This window comes from Sinohyriopsis cumingii, chromosome 8 (genome assembly GCF_028554795.1).
Source record: "Sinohyriopsis cumingii isolate HCF-2022 chromosome 8, ASM2855479v2, whole genome shotgun sequence".
NCBI classification, from domain to species: domain Eukaryota; kingdom Metazoa; phylum Mollusca; class Bivalvia; order Unionida; family Unionidae; genus Sinohyriopsis; species Sinohyriopsis cumingii.
The window spans coordinates 118,821,856-118,841,358 of NC_142968.1; the positions used below are offsets into that span (position 1 = coordinate 118,821,856).

General features: G+C 33.2%; 2 protein-coding genes across 2 annotated transcripts in view; both read right to left on the reverse strand.

Moving 5' to 3' along the window:
• The window catches only part of LOC149794496 (uncharacterized), a 31,820-nt gene extending 16,620 nt beyond the window's left edge, over positions 1–15,200 (reverse strand). The window contains exons 1-2 of the mRNA XM_089966580.1: positions 15,153–15,200; positions 3,119–3,150 (exon numbers count right to left, since the gene is read on the reverse strand). Of these exons, the coding sequence (XP_089822706.1) occupies positions 3,119–3,143 (25 nt within the window). The 5' untranslated portion in view covers positions 3,144–3,150; positions 15,153–15,200. The remainder of the gene's footprint in view (positions 1–3,118; positions 3,151–15,152) is intronic.
• The window catches only part of LOC149794495 (uncharacterized), a 406,758-nt gene that overhangs the window by 100,561 nt on the left and 286,694 nt on the right, over positions 1–19,503 (reverse strand). The window lies entirely within an intron of this gene.

Genomic DNA, 19,503 nt, shown 5'->3' on the forward strand with positions numbered 1-19,503 from the left:
ATCCCCGGAAAGAACCACCGACCCCTAAGAAGCTACTTGCAAGCTTTCTCACTTACCCACATTGGCTGAATCCGAGACTCGAACCCACGCACACAGAGGTGAGATGGCAGTGATCCGTAACGGAGAGCGGTTTAGACCACTCGGCCACTCGAGGCCCCTTATGTATGTATGTATGTATGTATGAATGAATGTATGTATGTATGTATGTATGTATGTATGTATGTATGTATGTATGTATGTATGTATGTATGTATATTGATATATAGATTGGAAGGTATTGAGTGATGCAGTGAGAGCAACACATTCTCTTGCAATTTAATGTTATGTATGTATGTCTATAGATAAATGGTAGAAAAGCTGACAAATACGCTATTTTCTTCTTGTAACAGAGATATATATATAAGCATAATCTCTCTTCCCGATATCACATTGTCGACATTTTAATTGTGTCTGGCGATGATTTGGTTACATATAGTGAAAAATGAATACGTAAGTATTTTTCAAGCTTCATTTAAGTTTTACAATAATCATAGCACTAATCGGTACTATATTCATCAATTTTAAGATACCGTCCTTTCTAAATTCAAAATGAATATATCGTTCAACTCTTCCGAACCAATTGTGAAAGTAATCAGAGCATACGTCAGCGTTTCATATTTTCGTCCAGAACTACTGTTTCGAAAAGCAAATCAATTCTGTTTCTTTAGTTAACACACTATATGCGAATTTATTTTGATCATACAACGGGTGTAAATTTACAATAAAAATGTCACATCAAAACTGTCTAAAAATAACGCAAACGCTGTTCTCAAGTTGCAGCAGTTAAACTAATTAGCCGAATCAACCCCGCAGAAAAAGAAAAAGCTAGAAAAAAAAAGAAACAAAAAAGCAAGGACAATTAAAACAAGATTAATGTTAATGAAACCCTGTTGCCATCTATTACCTGCAAGGTATCAATAACACATCTCAGTAATAAGATACAACCATAAAACCCATTTCCACTTCCTGAATGCACAACAAGATAATCGGTGTTGTTGAACAATCTATTACCGAACAAATATACTGTTGACCGAGATGTTTTTAATATTGATGCTGTGCTAAGGATGAACTTACAAATGAGTCAAAATTGATTAAATGTTTACAAAGACATTTCAATAATTGAAACAAAAGTTTAATAAGGACAGGATTGATTTTAAAGTTGAAATATATAAACTGTCACATAATTGAATAAATCCTTTTATTTATTAAATACATGTACTCGGGTTTGATTTTTGTGTATAATGATACCTGACGATGATTTAAGAATATTCTATAAAGATTTCGAAATAGTGAGTACGGTTCATCTATTTCGCACGTGCGAAATACTTTCGACGGGGATAACCGAATACTTCCAGGACACATACATGTACTGCGCATCGTCTCTGTATAAATGTTTTACCGTACGACACATTCTTTACATTACAGATTGTCTTGTCAGTGAGCGGTCTACTTAGAGGACCTGCCCATCTTTAACTGTAGATGTATGTGAGTTATTAATTTATAGTGTGACTATTGTACTACCACGTTTATTTTTGTTTATTTCCTATGTAGTTTTGACTTAGATGCAAGCATTTTCTATTCCTGTTTGTGGCGTAGCAAGAAATGTATATTAGCACTACATAAAGTTGCATTTTTAAGAAACGTTTAGTACAGTATGATTCTTGTCTGGCATTGTTGGGTTCACTTATGAACTTGTGGATTGTTTTGTAATGATTGTGCCGATAATGTGATCTATGTAGCTTACCTTATATCACGTCATTACGTTATATCGTATATGCCCGTGTCATACATAGTACACGGTGTTAGATGTATTTTTAGCTGTCCAGAGTGATCGAGTGGTCGGATTGACCAGATGGAAAAGAGTGATCAGAGTTATCGGAGAGATCGGAGTCAACGCGATATAAGCTTTAGAGCTAACCATAGGAATGGACCGTATCAGCTGTGAAGCTGAACCATAGCAGCCGTAGAGCTGAGCAAATTGTTGCTGGTCGTGTAGCAGGTGATCGGGCGTTGCTGACCGTGATTGGTGGGCTCTGATTGCTTGATTGACTAACATGGAATACTGACGGCTTGATTGACCAGTGTGACTGGTAGCTAAGTGTGCTGGTGACGGAGAGTAACTCCATCCATGTAATGTTTTAGCAGTGGTCTGATCATTGGGTTTGTAATAGCCAGTGAAATGTTGGGACTTTAAACAATATTTTATACATCTGTACCTTTGTTTTCATCATTTTCACTATTTGAGAGAATATATTTTGTTATATTTGAGTACAATCCATCATTCTTTTGTTGTGAAACCACTGTGAATAATTCACCTCTTGTGGTTGTACTGTGTAAGGTCATCTATTGGTATTTTGGATTATGTTTATTGATTCAATATTTTGATATTATATACCCAGGCATTAATCATAATTATGTTCTTTTTCAAGTCATTTATCATTAAACATTGCATTTGCATCACCATCCAAAGTGTTCTGTTGTAAATCAGAAGTCCTACCCGGTTATCTTGTTACATATACATACCCTATAATTCTGCTTTATCGTTGATATTGTTTAAACAAAAATAAACAAACATGAAATGACATGCAAATCTGAGGTGAAGACGTGATTAAATAATATAGCACAGTACAAACCCAGCATCATCTAGATAATGCTGTTATATATCTGAATACATCCGATATAGTTTCAACTGATATACAGAGCCAGATACCACTGGGGCGTTCTATTCCTTTAACAGTAGAGTCTCCGTTATTTGTCTTTACAAAATTATTCTAAAAGGTACTTAAATGAAAATACTGTTTTACAAATGCATTGGAGTGGAAGAAAATAAAAATAATTATTTTCACATTTACAAATTTTAGTAAGTATATAGATGAGAAGAAGTGACTCTGCGAGCTGCAACCGAAAACATCTTGTGCATCTTTCTTTATTAAATATCGATACTTTCTTTCTTATGGATGGATGGATGGATGGATGATGGATGGATGGATGGATGGATGGATATTTCTTTGTTTCTTTGTGTCGCTAATCATATAATGATTACATTTGCATATAAAATTCCCTAGACAATAATACTTACAACAAACCGGTACCGAAATTGCCATTGGTTATCTTGAAGGAACAAAAATATAAAAAGATCGTCAAATACAGCGAAAACTCCTTTACGGCTATCAACCTAGCCATTTGAAATCCGTAACGTACAACTCAAAAGGTTTATTAAATATATCATATAGAGTAAACATTATTAACGTTTATGTATCTCCACGTACATATTTATACCAATATTTCTCTCTCTCTCTATCTATCTGCCTATCTATCTATCTATCTATCTATCTATCTATCTATCTATCTATCATACATACATACGTACATACGTGTAGTGCTCTTTAAAACAGTAAGAAGATAAGACTGAAGACAACAGGCGTGCTAAATTTAGCAACTACTTTATTTCCCAAGAAGAGAAGAAAACAAAATAATTATCTCCCGAAACTGATCACAACTTAAAACACTTTGTCTTCTCAAGTGTTATGGCGAGAATGACACTTCTTTCTCAATACAGCAATAATAAATCTAGCCACGGCGCAAAACAGATGTGCGGATGTGGGTCAGTCCACAGGAAAATAATTCTTACATATTATTTGTCATCTACTCCAAATATGGCATCGATTTAACTTGATGAGACCGCTCCGGTGGCCTACTGGTTACATCGACCGCCTCGTATGCGGGAGGTCGCGGGTACGAACCCCGGCCGGGTCATTTCAAAGACTTGCAAAAATGTTACTAAACGTTACCTCGCAAGCGCTCAGCATTTAGAAGTTAGTGTTAGAACTGCTGTGCGGATAATATGACTGGTTGGGACATCATGCTACATGTGTGCGGCTTAAGACCCAGTGCTAGACATCATTTTAATCTGCCACACTGCCGACATCATAGAAATATGACTAAACAAAATGTTTAAGCTACGTTAAAAATCCAAATCACAGACAGACAGTTACTTCATGAATTGTACTGTGAGAAAGAATAAAAAGTGTTGTTTACTTCAACTCTTACTGATTCTAAAGTCAGGAACTTGGTCAGCATTATACACAAAGTTTCTATTTTTGCGTGGTTACGAAAATAGTCAGGTAAAACTGTATTTTTGGACAATCTCGAAATCCATTGAATAAAGTTACATTATAATATCATGTAATGGAATTGAAAACTATAACTAACAAACAAACAAGTAAATTAAATCAAATATTATTCAGTTCAAATATACATAACAATATATATGCTAATATATTTATGGGAAAAGTGGAGCGTCAACTTTTAGCTTCGGTTGAACTTATACCATACCACTGGGTACGCTTTAGCGATGATATATACATGAAGTAGCAACATGGAAGAGGCAGTCTGGATGATTTCATATCTAAGGCAAACAACTTCCATCTCTCAATAAACGTCATGGCAGAAGTTCCCATCATAAACAATGTCTTCTTGGACACAACAATCAGACTAGTAGAAAACAAATTCCATAGAAACGTCTACTCGCATCCAACCGACAAACACCCGTATTTCTACCCAAGCAGCTGTAATCCAAAATACTACATTAGGAACATTCCATATAGCTACCTCAAATTTGATTCCCAGAGGCTACGACATAGTCCTGATTAAGGGGCAATCCAAACGGCTATACACAAAAGCCGTGATGACCTACTAAATATTGAAAGGAGCAAAATGCTGATAGGATACCATGTAGGCTGATCTACCATCCGGAAAACCCCAAAGTAGGTAAAATCATCGGAAACACTGGTCCATGGTGGAATCTTCGGACGCCCTAAAGTTAAACCTCTCTAACAAACCTGTAGTAGCCTAACGGAGACTAAAATACCTCAAGGACATCCTAGTGAGGGCTAAACTAACGCCAATCACTGATCAGGACCACACTAGTCAAGCTGGCCCTTGTGGCGATAAAAGGTGCAAAAGCTGTTAACATATGATAGAGACCAGGACATTTTCTAGCACTGAGACAAGATAAATACAAAACATACATGGTCCAAATAAACGGTTCAAAGCAGAGAATGTAATTTATCTCTCATCACATGTAAGATCTGTATACTTCAATATGTCGGAGAAAATGAAAAGCTATAGATAAGGATCAGCCTTCATAGATCTGATTGGATGACAAAAAAGCTGTACAGAAGCCCGGTCGCAGAACATTTATCTCCCGGCCACAAATTCAGTGATTTAACACTTATTGCAATTGCTCATGACCCCAACTGGAGTTCCCAAGCCATGAAATGAAAGGAATCTTACTGGATACTCCGCCTTAGAACATTGAACCCAAGCGGTTTAAATCAAGAAGACTAGAAAAAGACAACCATGCACAAAGAAAATTAACTTTTGGATCCGATTCATTTTCTTTTAATAATTCTCTAAATTTTCTTAATATCCTATGACTAGTATAGCAAAGAAATATCAGGGATATAATTTGCGCTTGCATAGCTTTACTTAACATGACATACATTGTTGAAGTTAAAAGGTTTAATTCTGTATAAACAGCCATGTAAAGTTTCGCAAACATAACCGTTTCTCTGTTTAATTTGTTTGTCTTTTCTATGTTCTGTAACTGCATTTGAAAAACACTCAGTAATGAGTCGACATTTCGCAGGCTAGTTAGATACTAGTTTATCACTGTTCGTTCTCAGTTTATAGCATTTATCTTCATCAATAATATGCGTGTGATTTCGATTTGTAACGTTGCTTGAGAATTGGAGTGATGTCGCTACGATGTCAGCACTGTGACAGTTTATAATGATGTCCAGACCTGGGGCATCATGTCGCATACACGTTTCATCGTGTCCCATACAGTCAGATTAACAGCACACTAGATTAAGCAGGTGCTAACACTTACCTCTTCATGCTGAGCGCCAAGAGAAGCAGCTGCACGGACCATTTGTTTAAGTCTTTGGTATGACTCGACCGGGGCTTCGAACCCTCCTGCATCAGAGATTGACGCTCTAACTACTGATGCAACGGGATTGGTCGTCACAAGACCAAAGAACATGCAGTGAGATTGCCAGGGTACTTATAAACAATACATAAAGAGTAACTTCACAACACAGTATTTTTTCAGAAATCTGTCCAAGGGGCACATTTGATAGCCGTAGAGGGAAGTCTATGGAGTTAGAAAGGAAAAGAAAACCGAACTTGCACTACGTAATATATAATAATCTGAGATTACATAATGGTTAGTTGTACACGTTTAATTGGACTTTAATACAGTGTTCGCCAAGCCAATGGTAAAATATCATTATAGCCTGTCAAGACCTTTCGGTACATTTCTGTTTCAGATAAAACACATACTATAATGTATTTAACGATTCGATTGCTTTTATTTTTCTTCCTGTCTTATAACGCCTATCAGTAAGGGTCTGAAAGCTTTTTTAAATGTTATAATATCAGAAGGCCACCCCCTCCCCTTTTCAGTATTTCTCTGTCACGGAGTTAGTTGGTAAGGCAGCAGCCTAAGCGAACATCACGCAAAGGGTATGCTATGTATAAAGGACTATTTTCTCTCTCTCTTTCTCTGTCTCTCTCTCTTTCTTTCTGTCTCTTGTTACATATATTTGATTTAATTTATATTTGATTTAATTTGTGTTTGATTTGATTTGTTTGTTTGTGGGATTTGGAACCATTCTATTTTTTACCTGTCAATGTAATTTAATTTTGTTTACTAGGGATTATATATTTTCCAGAAAATTAAGTTTGACCTTAGTTTTTCCTTAGATACCTAATAATATAAGCCATTTGTATTTTTTTTTTCTTTTTTGACATAGTTCCTTGCCTTGATTGAGGGTCAAGTAAACAACTTTTGTCTAGGAGTAAAATGATTAGTTCTTATCAGGGACAGACTGGAGCTTTGCGACTTATAATGTAAACATGATCACGTCTTACTCTATTTCGGAATTAGGGTTTTCCGAAATTGCGAAACAGTTAGTATTAATAGTGACTTTTAAACACGTGATTCAAGTTGTTTTTCGTCTCTTGTGACTAGTATTAAAGATTTGAGTTTTTGAGTTATATGTTAAGTTTTCTTCAGATTATTTGGACGCTAGAAGTTTAATTCGTTGAACAAGGACATTTCTTGAAAATTTTATTTGGATTTCCAAAACCGGAGGATAAACTATTGTGTTATTGTGTTTTTACAAGGAACTGTATACGTCAACATATTACAGGTTAAATCATACTTCATCGCCTTCCATCTTGGATTCCTCGTCTGGACCGGAACTTGGAGTCATTAGAACATTTCAATATTTGGGCTTCAAAAATTGTATTCGTGGATTATTCTTGTATTATTTTTGGATTTGATTCTGGGAACCGTAATGTCTCATATTTTTCATTTTACAGTATTTTCCCAGGAAATAAATTATTGTTTAAATATTTTTCAAAGACTGTTTTTTTCACTCTTTCTTGTGTTACTGTTTATTCGAACCTAAACATCTATATGTCTGTATGTCTCTCTGAACTATCGTAGACGGTTGTGAGCCAAACTCCATGAAAAACAACGATCGTGGTAGAATTTTGACTATGTCATGCGATGATATATCTTAACCTATCAATTATGGTAAAATACAGTCACACAATCCAGTTGAAAGGTTAGGATGGAAATGGAATATATAAACAACCTGTGTTTGGTAGTAATGTTAATTGAAATTTAACAATAAATGAAATCGATTGTAATACATTTATCTAAATCAATTCCTCTTGGTGGTTATTTCACTAAGATTACATTTCGCACTCTTTTGAATATGCCGCATTCACTGTTCATTTCATCGACTATACTGTGTTTCATAGTGCTTTAAGTTCTTCATTTATGACACATTTCTTGTTAAAATCAAAATTGTATGTTATATTTATGAAACCAATATGAATGAAAATATGAGAGGAGACATAAGAATGAAGCAACTTCTCAAATGGAAAGGATAATGGAATTACTCTGAGTAAGTAAAGAACTACATTTTGTGGCGGACATGCTGGAAAGGGTTGTGCAGAGTTCATACAGATCATTCATTCATTCATTTCGACAATACAGAATTGCCTGCAGTCAATGCGAACTGCGTTTGAATGCATATATGCGCATTTGTATATATATATATATATATATATATATATATATATATATATATATATATATATATATTATTGACTTGAATTCGTTATTTAAAAACATGATATTACATATAATTCTTCCTGCAGGACAATATCAAATAGAAAATACCGTTTATATTATACGTTTATATATATATATATATATATATATATATATATATATATATATACATACATATATATATATATATATATATATATATATATATATATATATATATATATATATATCGTTTTATACATTTGATTCTAATTTTATTTTAAACACAAGTTCAACACAATATTTGATCCTGTATTAAATATTTAATTCGACAATTGGATATGACACAAACGATTCGTGCTGACAAATGTACATACGTCATCAGTCGTTGTCCCCTATTCGTAGAAATGCAAATGTATAAAATATGTCATGCATGTATATGATACAGATTTGACTTTGGATTAATTGGGATTAAGAATAGGTTATTTACTGAGCATTGTGAAATATTATACATAAGGCAACATGGCTCTATGCCTCATTAATATTCACTAAATGAACTTTTCATTATTTAACTAATTAAAATTCCAACATTTATGATTATTTTCTGTAGTCTATGAATGAAACACACCACTGAACTGTGTTTCGAAATTCTCATTGGGTTGTGAACTAAGCAATATCTGTTAAAGAGCATGGACTGTTATCTAATAGAAGAAACACAGCAAAATATTTTTTAAGGACTTTGGATGTTACCAAAATAATACTTTGCTGCCATTAGTTCATTTTTGCTAACTCTGTTTAAGAACTAATTTTTTTTTGTAAACGAAATTATAAACAAAGCATATTTAAGTCGATCGGTATGTGTACGTAAAGCGTTAATTTGCAACATATCAAGCATATAATACTACGTTAGAAAATAACCTGCACAGATTTTTAGAAATTGTCAGTTCAATGTTTTTTCTTTTTTAATCGAGCATAAAAACTTGAATTAGATAATTGTTGCAAACATTTCATCATGAACTGCATAAATACGTCATCAATAGGGTTTCCTTGTTCTAACCATTTTTGACATGTGAACCCTCTCGAATAGTAACTTTGAACTTTGAACTTTGAATCTTGCAAATTTTAGTTATCATTTCATTGTTTAATATTTGTGCATTTATACAATACACATCGTGCAGATTCCACCTAGTTCTTTTTCTCGTATGGTTTATGTGGTAACATCTGGTCTGATGTTGTGGCCTTGTAAAAGGAATCTGAAAGCTCTTTGGCTTGTTTTTTTTAAAACCAGTTTACATTGTTGTTTATCATAATTTGTATGTCTTTTATTTCCTGGACCAACACTATCTGTTTGATCCATTTCTGTTTCACATCACGATATTTTTGCCGTGTGATTTTTAACTTGTATATATTTCTCTATTGGAAGAAAAATACAAACTTGATACAATGGAATATCATGATGCACAATAATCCAATTTAAACAACATTGTCAAGCGTAATATATATGCATAAAGTAAAGAAATATATACTGTGTCACAATAGTCTAAATAACAAATGTTTCATTTTAGGTATAAAATATTTGTCAGAATGAAGACTCCATAATCATATAGGTAAATGATCACGTGGAACAGATTATTTTATTCAAAATATAGTTAAAGTACTATTTGTCATACCGTTGAATCAACTATTCATGCCTTAAATCAACTATTCATGCCTTAAATTCCACTGATTATTGATTAAATATTGTTAATACTAAGCCATGTACATAAGAGTTATGAACATTACTCTGCGTCACTAAAGCATGCTGTAGCTACTTTTAGAGACAGCTGTTACTAGCCAGGCAAAACTAATAAATACATGTCAGCATGTTTCCACATCATTCCTGTCTTGATTTTGTAGCTGATGTCATACAATTCATGCTGTCTCTAATAAAAGCACAATTTTGAGAAAATAATTCCATGGCTTAAATGAAAGCGTGCGATTCACAGTTTTAGCATAACTATGGGTGAGTTGCCTCAAATTATAGGTAAATTAACTGAACATTGATAAATGATAAATGTTGAGCTAAATGCCCTAGCATTTGACGGCATTCTATGTTAAATGAATGAGCTCCCAGTATTTGATAATATTCTATCAGTTATCTCTTTATTATATACCAAAACAGAAGCATATAAATCGTTATGTTATGATATTGGAACAATATAAAAAATCTCAAAATATTATTTGAATATTTTATTTATCATTTTACATAATATTCAGTCTATGAATGAAACTCTACTGCTATGGGATATACACTCGGACTGGTATCTATCAAATTCAATACAAAGACGTATTGTTTTTCCTCAGGAAAGTAGCAAAAGTCACATATTTCAGAAAGTAGTTCCCTTTTTTCAAATTCAGGTTCTTATCTATTACTTTCCTGAACTATAATTTCAAATAAAAAACCCATATACAAATATAAATCAAAGTGTCTATGAATATATTCATTTGTAAGAAGTCGATCATGTAATGCTACTTTAGAACATAGTTTCTACAGGTTTTATGGAATCGCCAATTTAGCAAACTTATAAATCCTGTACAAAAATTGTAATTGGAAGATTGGATATAACACCAACGTTTCGTGATGGCCAACTAACGCCGTTAATCGGGGTCCTTCCTTATAAACATTTACGTCACTCGAGCTCTCAATAGTGGCAAGTTCCTACCTTGTTTAATATTGCTCTTTGCATTTAATTTTTCTTTGTGTCGTGATTTTACTTTTCGTTTTGTGCATTTTTTAGTTTCATTTGTGCAATCATCTTTCGGGACTTTGTGCCCTTGAAAAGGGAAACGATTGGTATAGAACGCTTTTTAGCTGGTTTCAAGTCAGTTTTGCACTATTGTATTTCAATTTGTATTATTTTCTTGATATATACGATCTTGTTTGATCTAGTAAAAATGCACATCATTTGTGTCGTGTGAGTTGTAACTTGTATGTAAAATCTGATGAAAGACAAAGAGGAAAGACAAATTGATTCTTCGAAGCATCTTAAAGTAAAACATGCAGTAATGACAAACGTTTCATGGGCATGCAATATGCAAATTAAAAAAATGACAAATATTTATTTTGTAATGAAATCATGTCTGGATCAAACATGAAATTAGGATAGAAAAAATCACCATTTATTATTGCTTTATTTTTATTGAAAACATATTTCACATGTTTTATTGCAAAATATTTATCCATTTCAAAGAAGTTTGGATATACCAATACGGAAACATATTGATGCCACATTAAAATAACACATATAAGTAGAAATATCGCAACACGCTCGATATTTACAGATTACCAAGACAAACATAATTTTTACTATCTGTTTACTGTTACATTATTCGTAAACACCTGGAACAAGTTCCTCCACATTTCAAATTTTATTTTTCAATATTGAGGGAAAAAGCTGACAAGATTTGGCTTTTCGTTTAAATTCCATGCTTGTATAAAATGCTTAGTTATTGTGTTTAGTTTTGTATAACCATAAAAGTGGACATTTTAATTCTCTGCTCTTCAAAATTTGTATAGTTTTGTGGAGAATGCCAGATTATTGCTATATTTGTATTGCATTTTTCCCGAAAGCTTAACATGTTGTCACAAGTTTCATGTTGAAATGAATTATTAAGATAATACCTAAATATGTCTGAACCTAAATCCACATGTGCCTGATATAAACTTATCATCTCTTCTGTCGAGCCTGACAAGTTTAAATTCAGCGATAAATGTCTATATGGTTATCACCCAATATGGTGCGCGTGACTGTTAAAGATAAATTTCACTGAATGGAGACAACGTCCAGGCTAAAACTCCCACACCCCACATTCTTTGCACTCAATTAGCAGTACACCTTAAAGATCCTAAATATGTATATCAACAAAATTATAACTCTGATCAAAGCTTTATGAAAGCAGTATATTCATCCCTTCGTCTCTTTAATTACTGCCACACATTACATTAAGTCATTTAAAGATAATTTTGACATAAGGCCTCGAACATGGGTTATCTTCGACATTATGTGACACTTGCACACGTTGTGGACACCTTCAGAGGAAGCTGTTATTAACCACGCAACAAAGAATACTGCCAAGCAATATACTTCGTCAGTTTCGTCTTGACTGTGAAGGTAACTCATACTATTCATACTGTTTCTAATAAATGCTAATTTATGAGAAAATATTTCCACAGCGTACGGCAATGTCTACGATACACAGTTTAAATATTATGCCTATGGGTGAATTGACAATACGAATACGTTATTAAACTAGCATTGATAAACAGTGGAACTGAGATAATGAGGTGCTTAATGCCCGAGCTTGCGGTGGCATTCTATGCCACATAAACGAGAGGCTAAAATGTAATGTTATATAATAAATAACCTTAATGTTATATACCTAAAAGCAATAATTCCGTTATCGTATTTCACATGAGTGAATGCAACGTATTTGTTCGTATTCAATAACGTTTGAATTATATACCTGAAATCAAGCATGTCATTCGTTATTTTATGTTATTGGAATAATACTGAAAAAAACTATACAAATTATTTCAGTATTGTATTGAATACTTCGCATGTGGTTGTTGCTATGAATGAAACAAGCTACTCTACTACTATTATAATTATTTTCAACAGGCAGTGAAATACATTAAGTTTGGTAAGGAGATTGCGCTAATATCAATCTCAAGAAATGCAAGGAAATATTGCCATTCTTAAAATGTTACTGAGATTAATCCTCCTACATATAAATTACACACATTAATCTGTGACGCTATATGATGATGTGGACACGTATAGGGGAAGCTGTTCTTAGGTTCGCAAAAACAAAATAAGTTCAGGCGATTACAACATCAGACTCATCTTGGTGGTGTATGTAAATTCGTATACATCCTACAGTTGCTAACGAATAATGCTATCCAAAAATATTACCAGATGATACATCAATGTTCTAGATACGCAGTATAAATATTATGGCTATGGGTGATAAGAATAGTTTAGTAACTCGGAATATTATTTAATTGTGTCGCCTTATTTCATTTGTTGTCTCGTTTATTTCTAGTTTGTTTTGTGCAACCCTCTTTCGTGACTTTATTGCCTTGGAATATGAACCGGTAGATTCCAAAAGGGCTTCGGCTGGTTTCGCACCATTTGAGTTGATGTTTTCCATATTTTCATTCAAATCCATTGTTTATATTACCCAACTTACTTGCGTCGTCAATCCGGGTCCTTTGTTACAACAATATCTACCACACGTAGGAATAACAACTTTCATCCTAGTTCAATATTGCTGCTTTTATTTATAATGTTTGAGTCACTGTATCAGTTTTGTCTCTGTGTTGTTTTTTTTTTTTTCTGGCATATCGTGTAATCATCATGGCATTGTGAATTTGTGCTCGTGAAAAAATAATCGGTTGCCTACGAAAACGGTTTTGCTTTGTTCAGGCTAGTTTTCACCCTTATTTTCAGGTTTTTTGATCATAGCTTTTGTTTCCTTGACCTACACAATCTTGTTGATCCGAGGCACTCACATAAAATGCTTTTGGCTGCATGATTAGTGACCGTATATATATATTGCTCTGTTTACGGACAACAAAATGAAAATCAAATTGATCTGTGAAGTAACACAATGCAAAAGAAAGCAATATTTGCAAGATATACAAGCGAAAGAATGTGCCGACACAAGACAAATTTTCCATTTTGTTAATGAATTTTTAGTACTCTTCTTCCTTATAAATGTATGCATGATGGAAACCGGTTCATAATATATTTAATGGATGATGTCAAATGTTTCATTACAAAATAGTCTTCATTTTCGAAGAGCAGTTATGAAGTACAAATAGGTAAACCTATTAAAGCCATATTCTTTACGACTTTAATAGGTTTACGTATTTATACTTCATTTATTTATTGTATATAGATAAATGTTTATTTATATACGCTAATAAGCAGACACTTCGAAACAATGATATCGGAATATCGAATGACGCTTGCAGTCTTAAGATTATTCTTGACAATTATAATTTTTATTATTTTTACTGGTACATTACTCATCAACATTTTTCTCAAATATTTGAACTGTATTGGAAGTACAAAGGAAAGTCAATATTTTTTGAACGTTCAGTTTTTTTTTTAATAATCAGAGCTGTTATGTTTATTTGGTTGTATTCTCTTAATATTCGAAATTTAAAGTTTTCTTCTCTAAGTTGTAGAGCCTTATGAAAAATAACTTTGTACGTGGATGTTAATCTTCAAGAACATTTTTACAGACTCCATGAAAATGTATCTACTTAAGCAGCTCTGATATTGAATACTTAGAGTCTAATCTGAAACTGAATATATCTTCTATGTAGGACGTTCATCTTAAATTTAGCGAAAAGTGTCCATATGGTTAGCTTCAAATAGGCAGCGCGTGAATTAAATGGGTCAGTATTACTCCTTAAACATATTAAATAAAACAATTAACCAAGTTATAAAACTGGTCAAAAGATTCTGACTCATCTACTCGTGTTATAAATTCCACTGAGTAATGTTAACATATTGTTGATATATCACATGATACATATGTGTTATATACTTTACTTTGAGCCCGAGCTCATGCAGTGGCCAACCTTAGATGATGATGTTATTAGGCTCGCAACAATAAAAGATATACAGGTAAGCAATACACAGCATAAATCGGATATTGATGTCGAAGGTAAAATCATACAAACTCTGCTACCTCTAGCAAAATTATTACCGGGACGTTCATCAATGCCTGTGATATGCAATTTATGTATTTTGACTATTGGTGGGTTGCCAATAGGAATATGTTATTAGGTACGATTATTAATATTGTACTGTTTCCTCATAGTACTATTATTTTCGACTTTTTGTGAGGTTAAATTTGCATTTTACATTATTTGTCTTGCTATCTTAAATACAAAATAAGCCATGTTGAAACAAACTGTTAAGGTACTTACATGAGTTTGACTTCACTTTACCAGAGTCTAATGCGAAACTGATTCCCTCGTGTATGTATCATACTAATCTGACGTTAAGCGATACGTGTCCATGTGGTTATATTCACATAGGTAGCTCCTGACTGATAAGCATTATGTTTGGCTTGTTCAAAACTAGTAAACCTACACTATCCGTGAATATGAGTTTTGTTTCATTATAATTTACATTACACATAATACATTTAACATATATGCCTACCGCTCTGGTGCCCCAAGTTGTTAGAGCGTCCGCCTCGGATGCGGGAGTTGGCGGGTTTGAACAAATGTTTTATGAAATATTTCTGACAGCTAACGCGCTAGTTGGTCAGCATTAAGAGGTTATTTTTAGGATTAAACAGCCACACCGAAGACATCATAGTAATATGAATGAATTTTTTAAAAGCCAGGTTAAAATCCAAATCACACACACACACACACACACACACAATGTGATGCATCATGATAACCGGCACGTAATACACCATAATACACCATGATCTCATTTCGCAGTGAACTAACCGAGCTTGTTCAATGAGGGTGGATTAAACATAATAAAATTTTGACAGTATGGAAAAATGACGTATTGTATCAGCAAACATGTAGAACACAATTGTAAATCGATGGGACAGTAATATTTCCTATCAAGGTGGTCTTTTTGACTGCCTTTATTCGATGTTGTCAGAGAATGTTATAATTGTTGCCAGGATAATACGTGATGGTCTTGTATAATACGTGAACATAAATATATACATTAAATTTGGAATCGCACGTATTTCATTGTTTTATATTACAGGAGGAAACATTGATACACGGGTTCAAATAGTTGCACTTGTAACTTGAAGCATATCTTATGTTTCGACACATCATATATAAGGACATGTACTCTGTTCTTCCCTCCGTATGTGCCTCCATCTATCTCACACATACATACACACAGACACTGACTCATACAGACACAACCATAGGCAACTTCGTATTATTCACATTTATGTTTTACGTCACTACGCAATCTAAGTCTCTATATGTCCATTATTCATATTTGTTAAGAACATATATGGTTTCTATGAATGAATAGATAGATAGATAATAAGAGAGAGAGAGAGAAAGAGAAAAATGAGAGAGGAAGGGAAAAAGAAATGATAGATGAAGGGAGAGAGAGATATATATAGGGAGGGAGCGAGAGAGAGCGAGAAGGATAAGAAAAGGGAGGACGAAAGAGAGAGAGATTTGTGCATTTTCAATCTCGAACAGTCAACTCTCTGGATTTGCTTCATTTATAAGCATTGTTGGCCATCATATTTGTTACGTGTCCACCATTCGACGTATTAGCTGATAATTCTTTTTAGCCGTAGCAAAGGCATTATTGTAAAAAGATCTCATTCTGGTATTATATATGCTAAGTAATCTTACCAAGACAAAGTTAATCCAATGCACATTGTTATTTAGATTTAATTTGTATTGTCTCGTATTCAGTCTTTATTTCTTTATTTTGTTTTTCTTGTAATATATGCTTTTGATAATATGACAATGTGTGTTGAACTTGACCATGTCAAAAATCAAGTTTATTTTCTACCTAACATGAATTATTGATTTTGGTTTTGTAGTAAACATATTTATCGCAATCAGAGTCTTGAACGTTTAAAATGTTCCATGAATTGCTACGTTTGCTTGTTGTTTACTACATATATTATATTACAATTTTAGCAATCGACCTCTAATGATTACTAAGATTTTATCTTGTAAATATTATGAACGTTACGGAAGGTTATTTTCCGCTATTTTCTTATATAGAAAATTGAAGTAGAAATCTTTATAATCTTGTTTCTGGAAAACAATGATTGATCCGTGATATATGATTCCAGCAGAATCAATTGTAATATTGTTGTGTCCAGAAATTATTTTTGGCAAAAAAAATAATTTCTTGAAAGTACTTAAGTCAAATGAGTGTTCTCTGGAAATACTAAGTGCACTTCAAAAATAACATTCTTTGAATTAGAGCCCTTAATTTATAGTGAAATTTCAAATACGGATGTATTGCTGTATTATTGTGATCCACCAACATACTTTTGGTACATCAATAAGACACTGGCCAACATCCACAACAGCACTTTCAACGTTGAATTTTGTTAGTATTTCTACTAAAATTTATTAACAACTTTAATTATTAGGACTTGTGTTTTTAATTCTAGGTTTATTTGGAATTTAATTCGCGATACCATATGTTTTTTTTCTTTCTGGGATACATTTTCGCTTTGTATTTTAGGGAAACCATATTATTGTTACATTGTTTATTTGAGGAATCACGTTCACGTTGATGCGTTTAACTTTATGTCTCGAAGTAGTTCGAATTAGTTGGAATCGTGAGATGGGGCGTTTGCATGGTGACTTCCGAAAACATAGCATAAGATGGAAAGAAGAAAACACATTGGATCTAGGAAAAGTTGTGGAGAATGTTAAACTTATTAAAACTATTTAATTCCCAAAATAGAACATTGTTCAAACTACTACAACACCAACAACAACAACTACTACTACTACTACTACTGCTACTACTACTACTGCTACTACTACTACTACTACTAATAATAATAATAATAATATACTGTATTTATGAGTATGGTATACGTTTAATTCAACCTGCAAACGCTAAATGCGTTTCGTCTCTGAGTTCTAAAATCAGGCTTTAAATTCCAAAATTTGTTTCCCCACGCACTGTATTATACAGAACGTTCTTTATTATTCAAATGCGCTTATAATTAAATCTGCAAGTGTTAAATTGCTTGATCTCTAAAATCGCACTTAAGCGTCTCATAAAGATTCGTGACTATCAGTGCTGGGCTTATCGGTCAGTCTAGATTTGAAAAGTCGGTCGGAAATTGCCGTAGTAGCCCCATTTATGTATCATGTGTTGTATTGTTTTCTTTGTTAACGAACACTCATTATGTTGTGAGGCAACTTCATCTGCTTTACATTATATAGGAAATAACCTTTGCTACTTCTTGTGAGACAGTATGCAAAGTATTAGTGATAGAGGTTTGTGAAAAGATTGTTCGTTACACATATTGTAATTAAGTTGTCAAAGCTGTCCTCGTTCGGGTGATGTACCGTGTCAACATTAATCTATTGCACCCTGTGCAAATACCATACTGTAACAGCTGCAATGCTAGCCACTTAATGAAGCCAGTGCCAGAGTGAAGAACTTCCTTTTCGTGCTAAAACTAGATTTTAATTGGTGGATAGTAAAGTCAAAACGTCGGTAGGTTATTGTCATCTATAGATAAGCATAGTACATGAAGTTGTTTTGGAATATCTGACATTCCTTATTGAACATACAATGTCACGTTGTCTTGCAAAAAGAAGAAAGCACACTGGATCTAATATACATTATGAAGAATGTGAATTTCATTCAAATTGCACTCAAGTTTAAATAAAGGTGAGTAGCGAAATACATATATGATTGTAAAGATTCATTTTTCGATCAAAGAATATATAGACTCACAGGCAGACATACACATATATACAGACGGACAGACAGGCAGACAGAAGAAAATGTTGATCGGAAGTGTGAGGAAATAAAAAATAGTAAGTTTTTCCCTTGAATTATGTACAAACCGTATTATTTATTTTTGCTCTTTTTTATTATTAGAGAATTGCTGTTCTCAGTGTAACAATAACTGTGGCAAAAGAATTGTCTATCTCTGTGGAAACTAGTCTGTGTGAAGAGAATCGTCTATCTCAGTGGAAAGGTAACAGTGTGCAGAGAATCTCATCTTAAATGTAGCTGGTGCATATATTTTACAATTGTATGTCTTTATATTTTAATTAGGCAGGAGTGGGTATTTTACTATTTTATGTAATGAATGTTCATTGATGAATGAAATAAAGTCATCCGTTGCAAATATTGTGTTACTTTTATTTTACAAATTCTTAACCAATTAGGCAACCTTAACCTTGAACCAGGATTATCTGTTCAAGCTTTGCTCGCTCTGAGCAATGAAGCTATCATGATTACTGTCCATGTTGAGTTGTTATATTATATAACAAGTGGTAAATAACCTTTTGATTGGTTAGTTTGCTACTTGTCTGTATAAACAACATAGCATGAACAACATATGATTGGTGGTCTTTGCATTTAAGCTTCTGAAGGTGCTGTTGTTGGGATTACAGTAGGAAAGGGACCTGATAATTTATTTTGCTTCAACGAAAATGTGACTTGACCTTTGTACCATTTGATAAGGTAAATATAGTTATAATATAGTTAATGTTACATATGTATTTATATGTACTCTGTATATTTCTCTGTTGATATATTTTAGTATCTTTAATAGGTCAT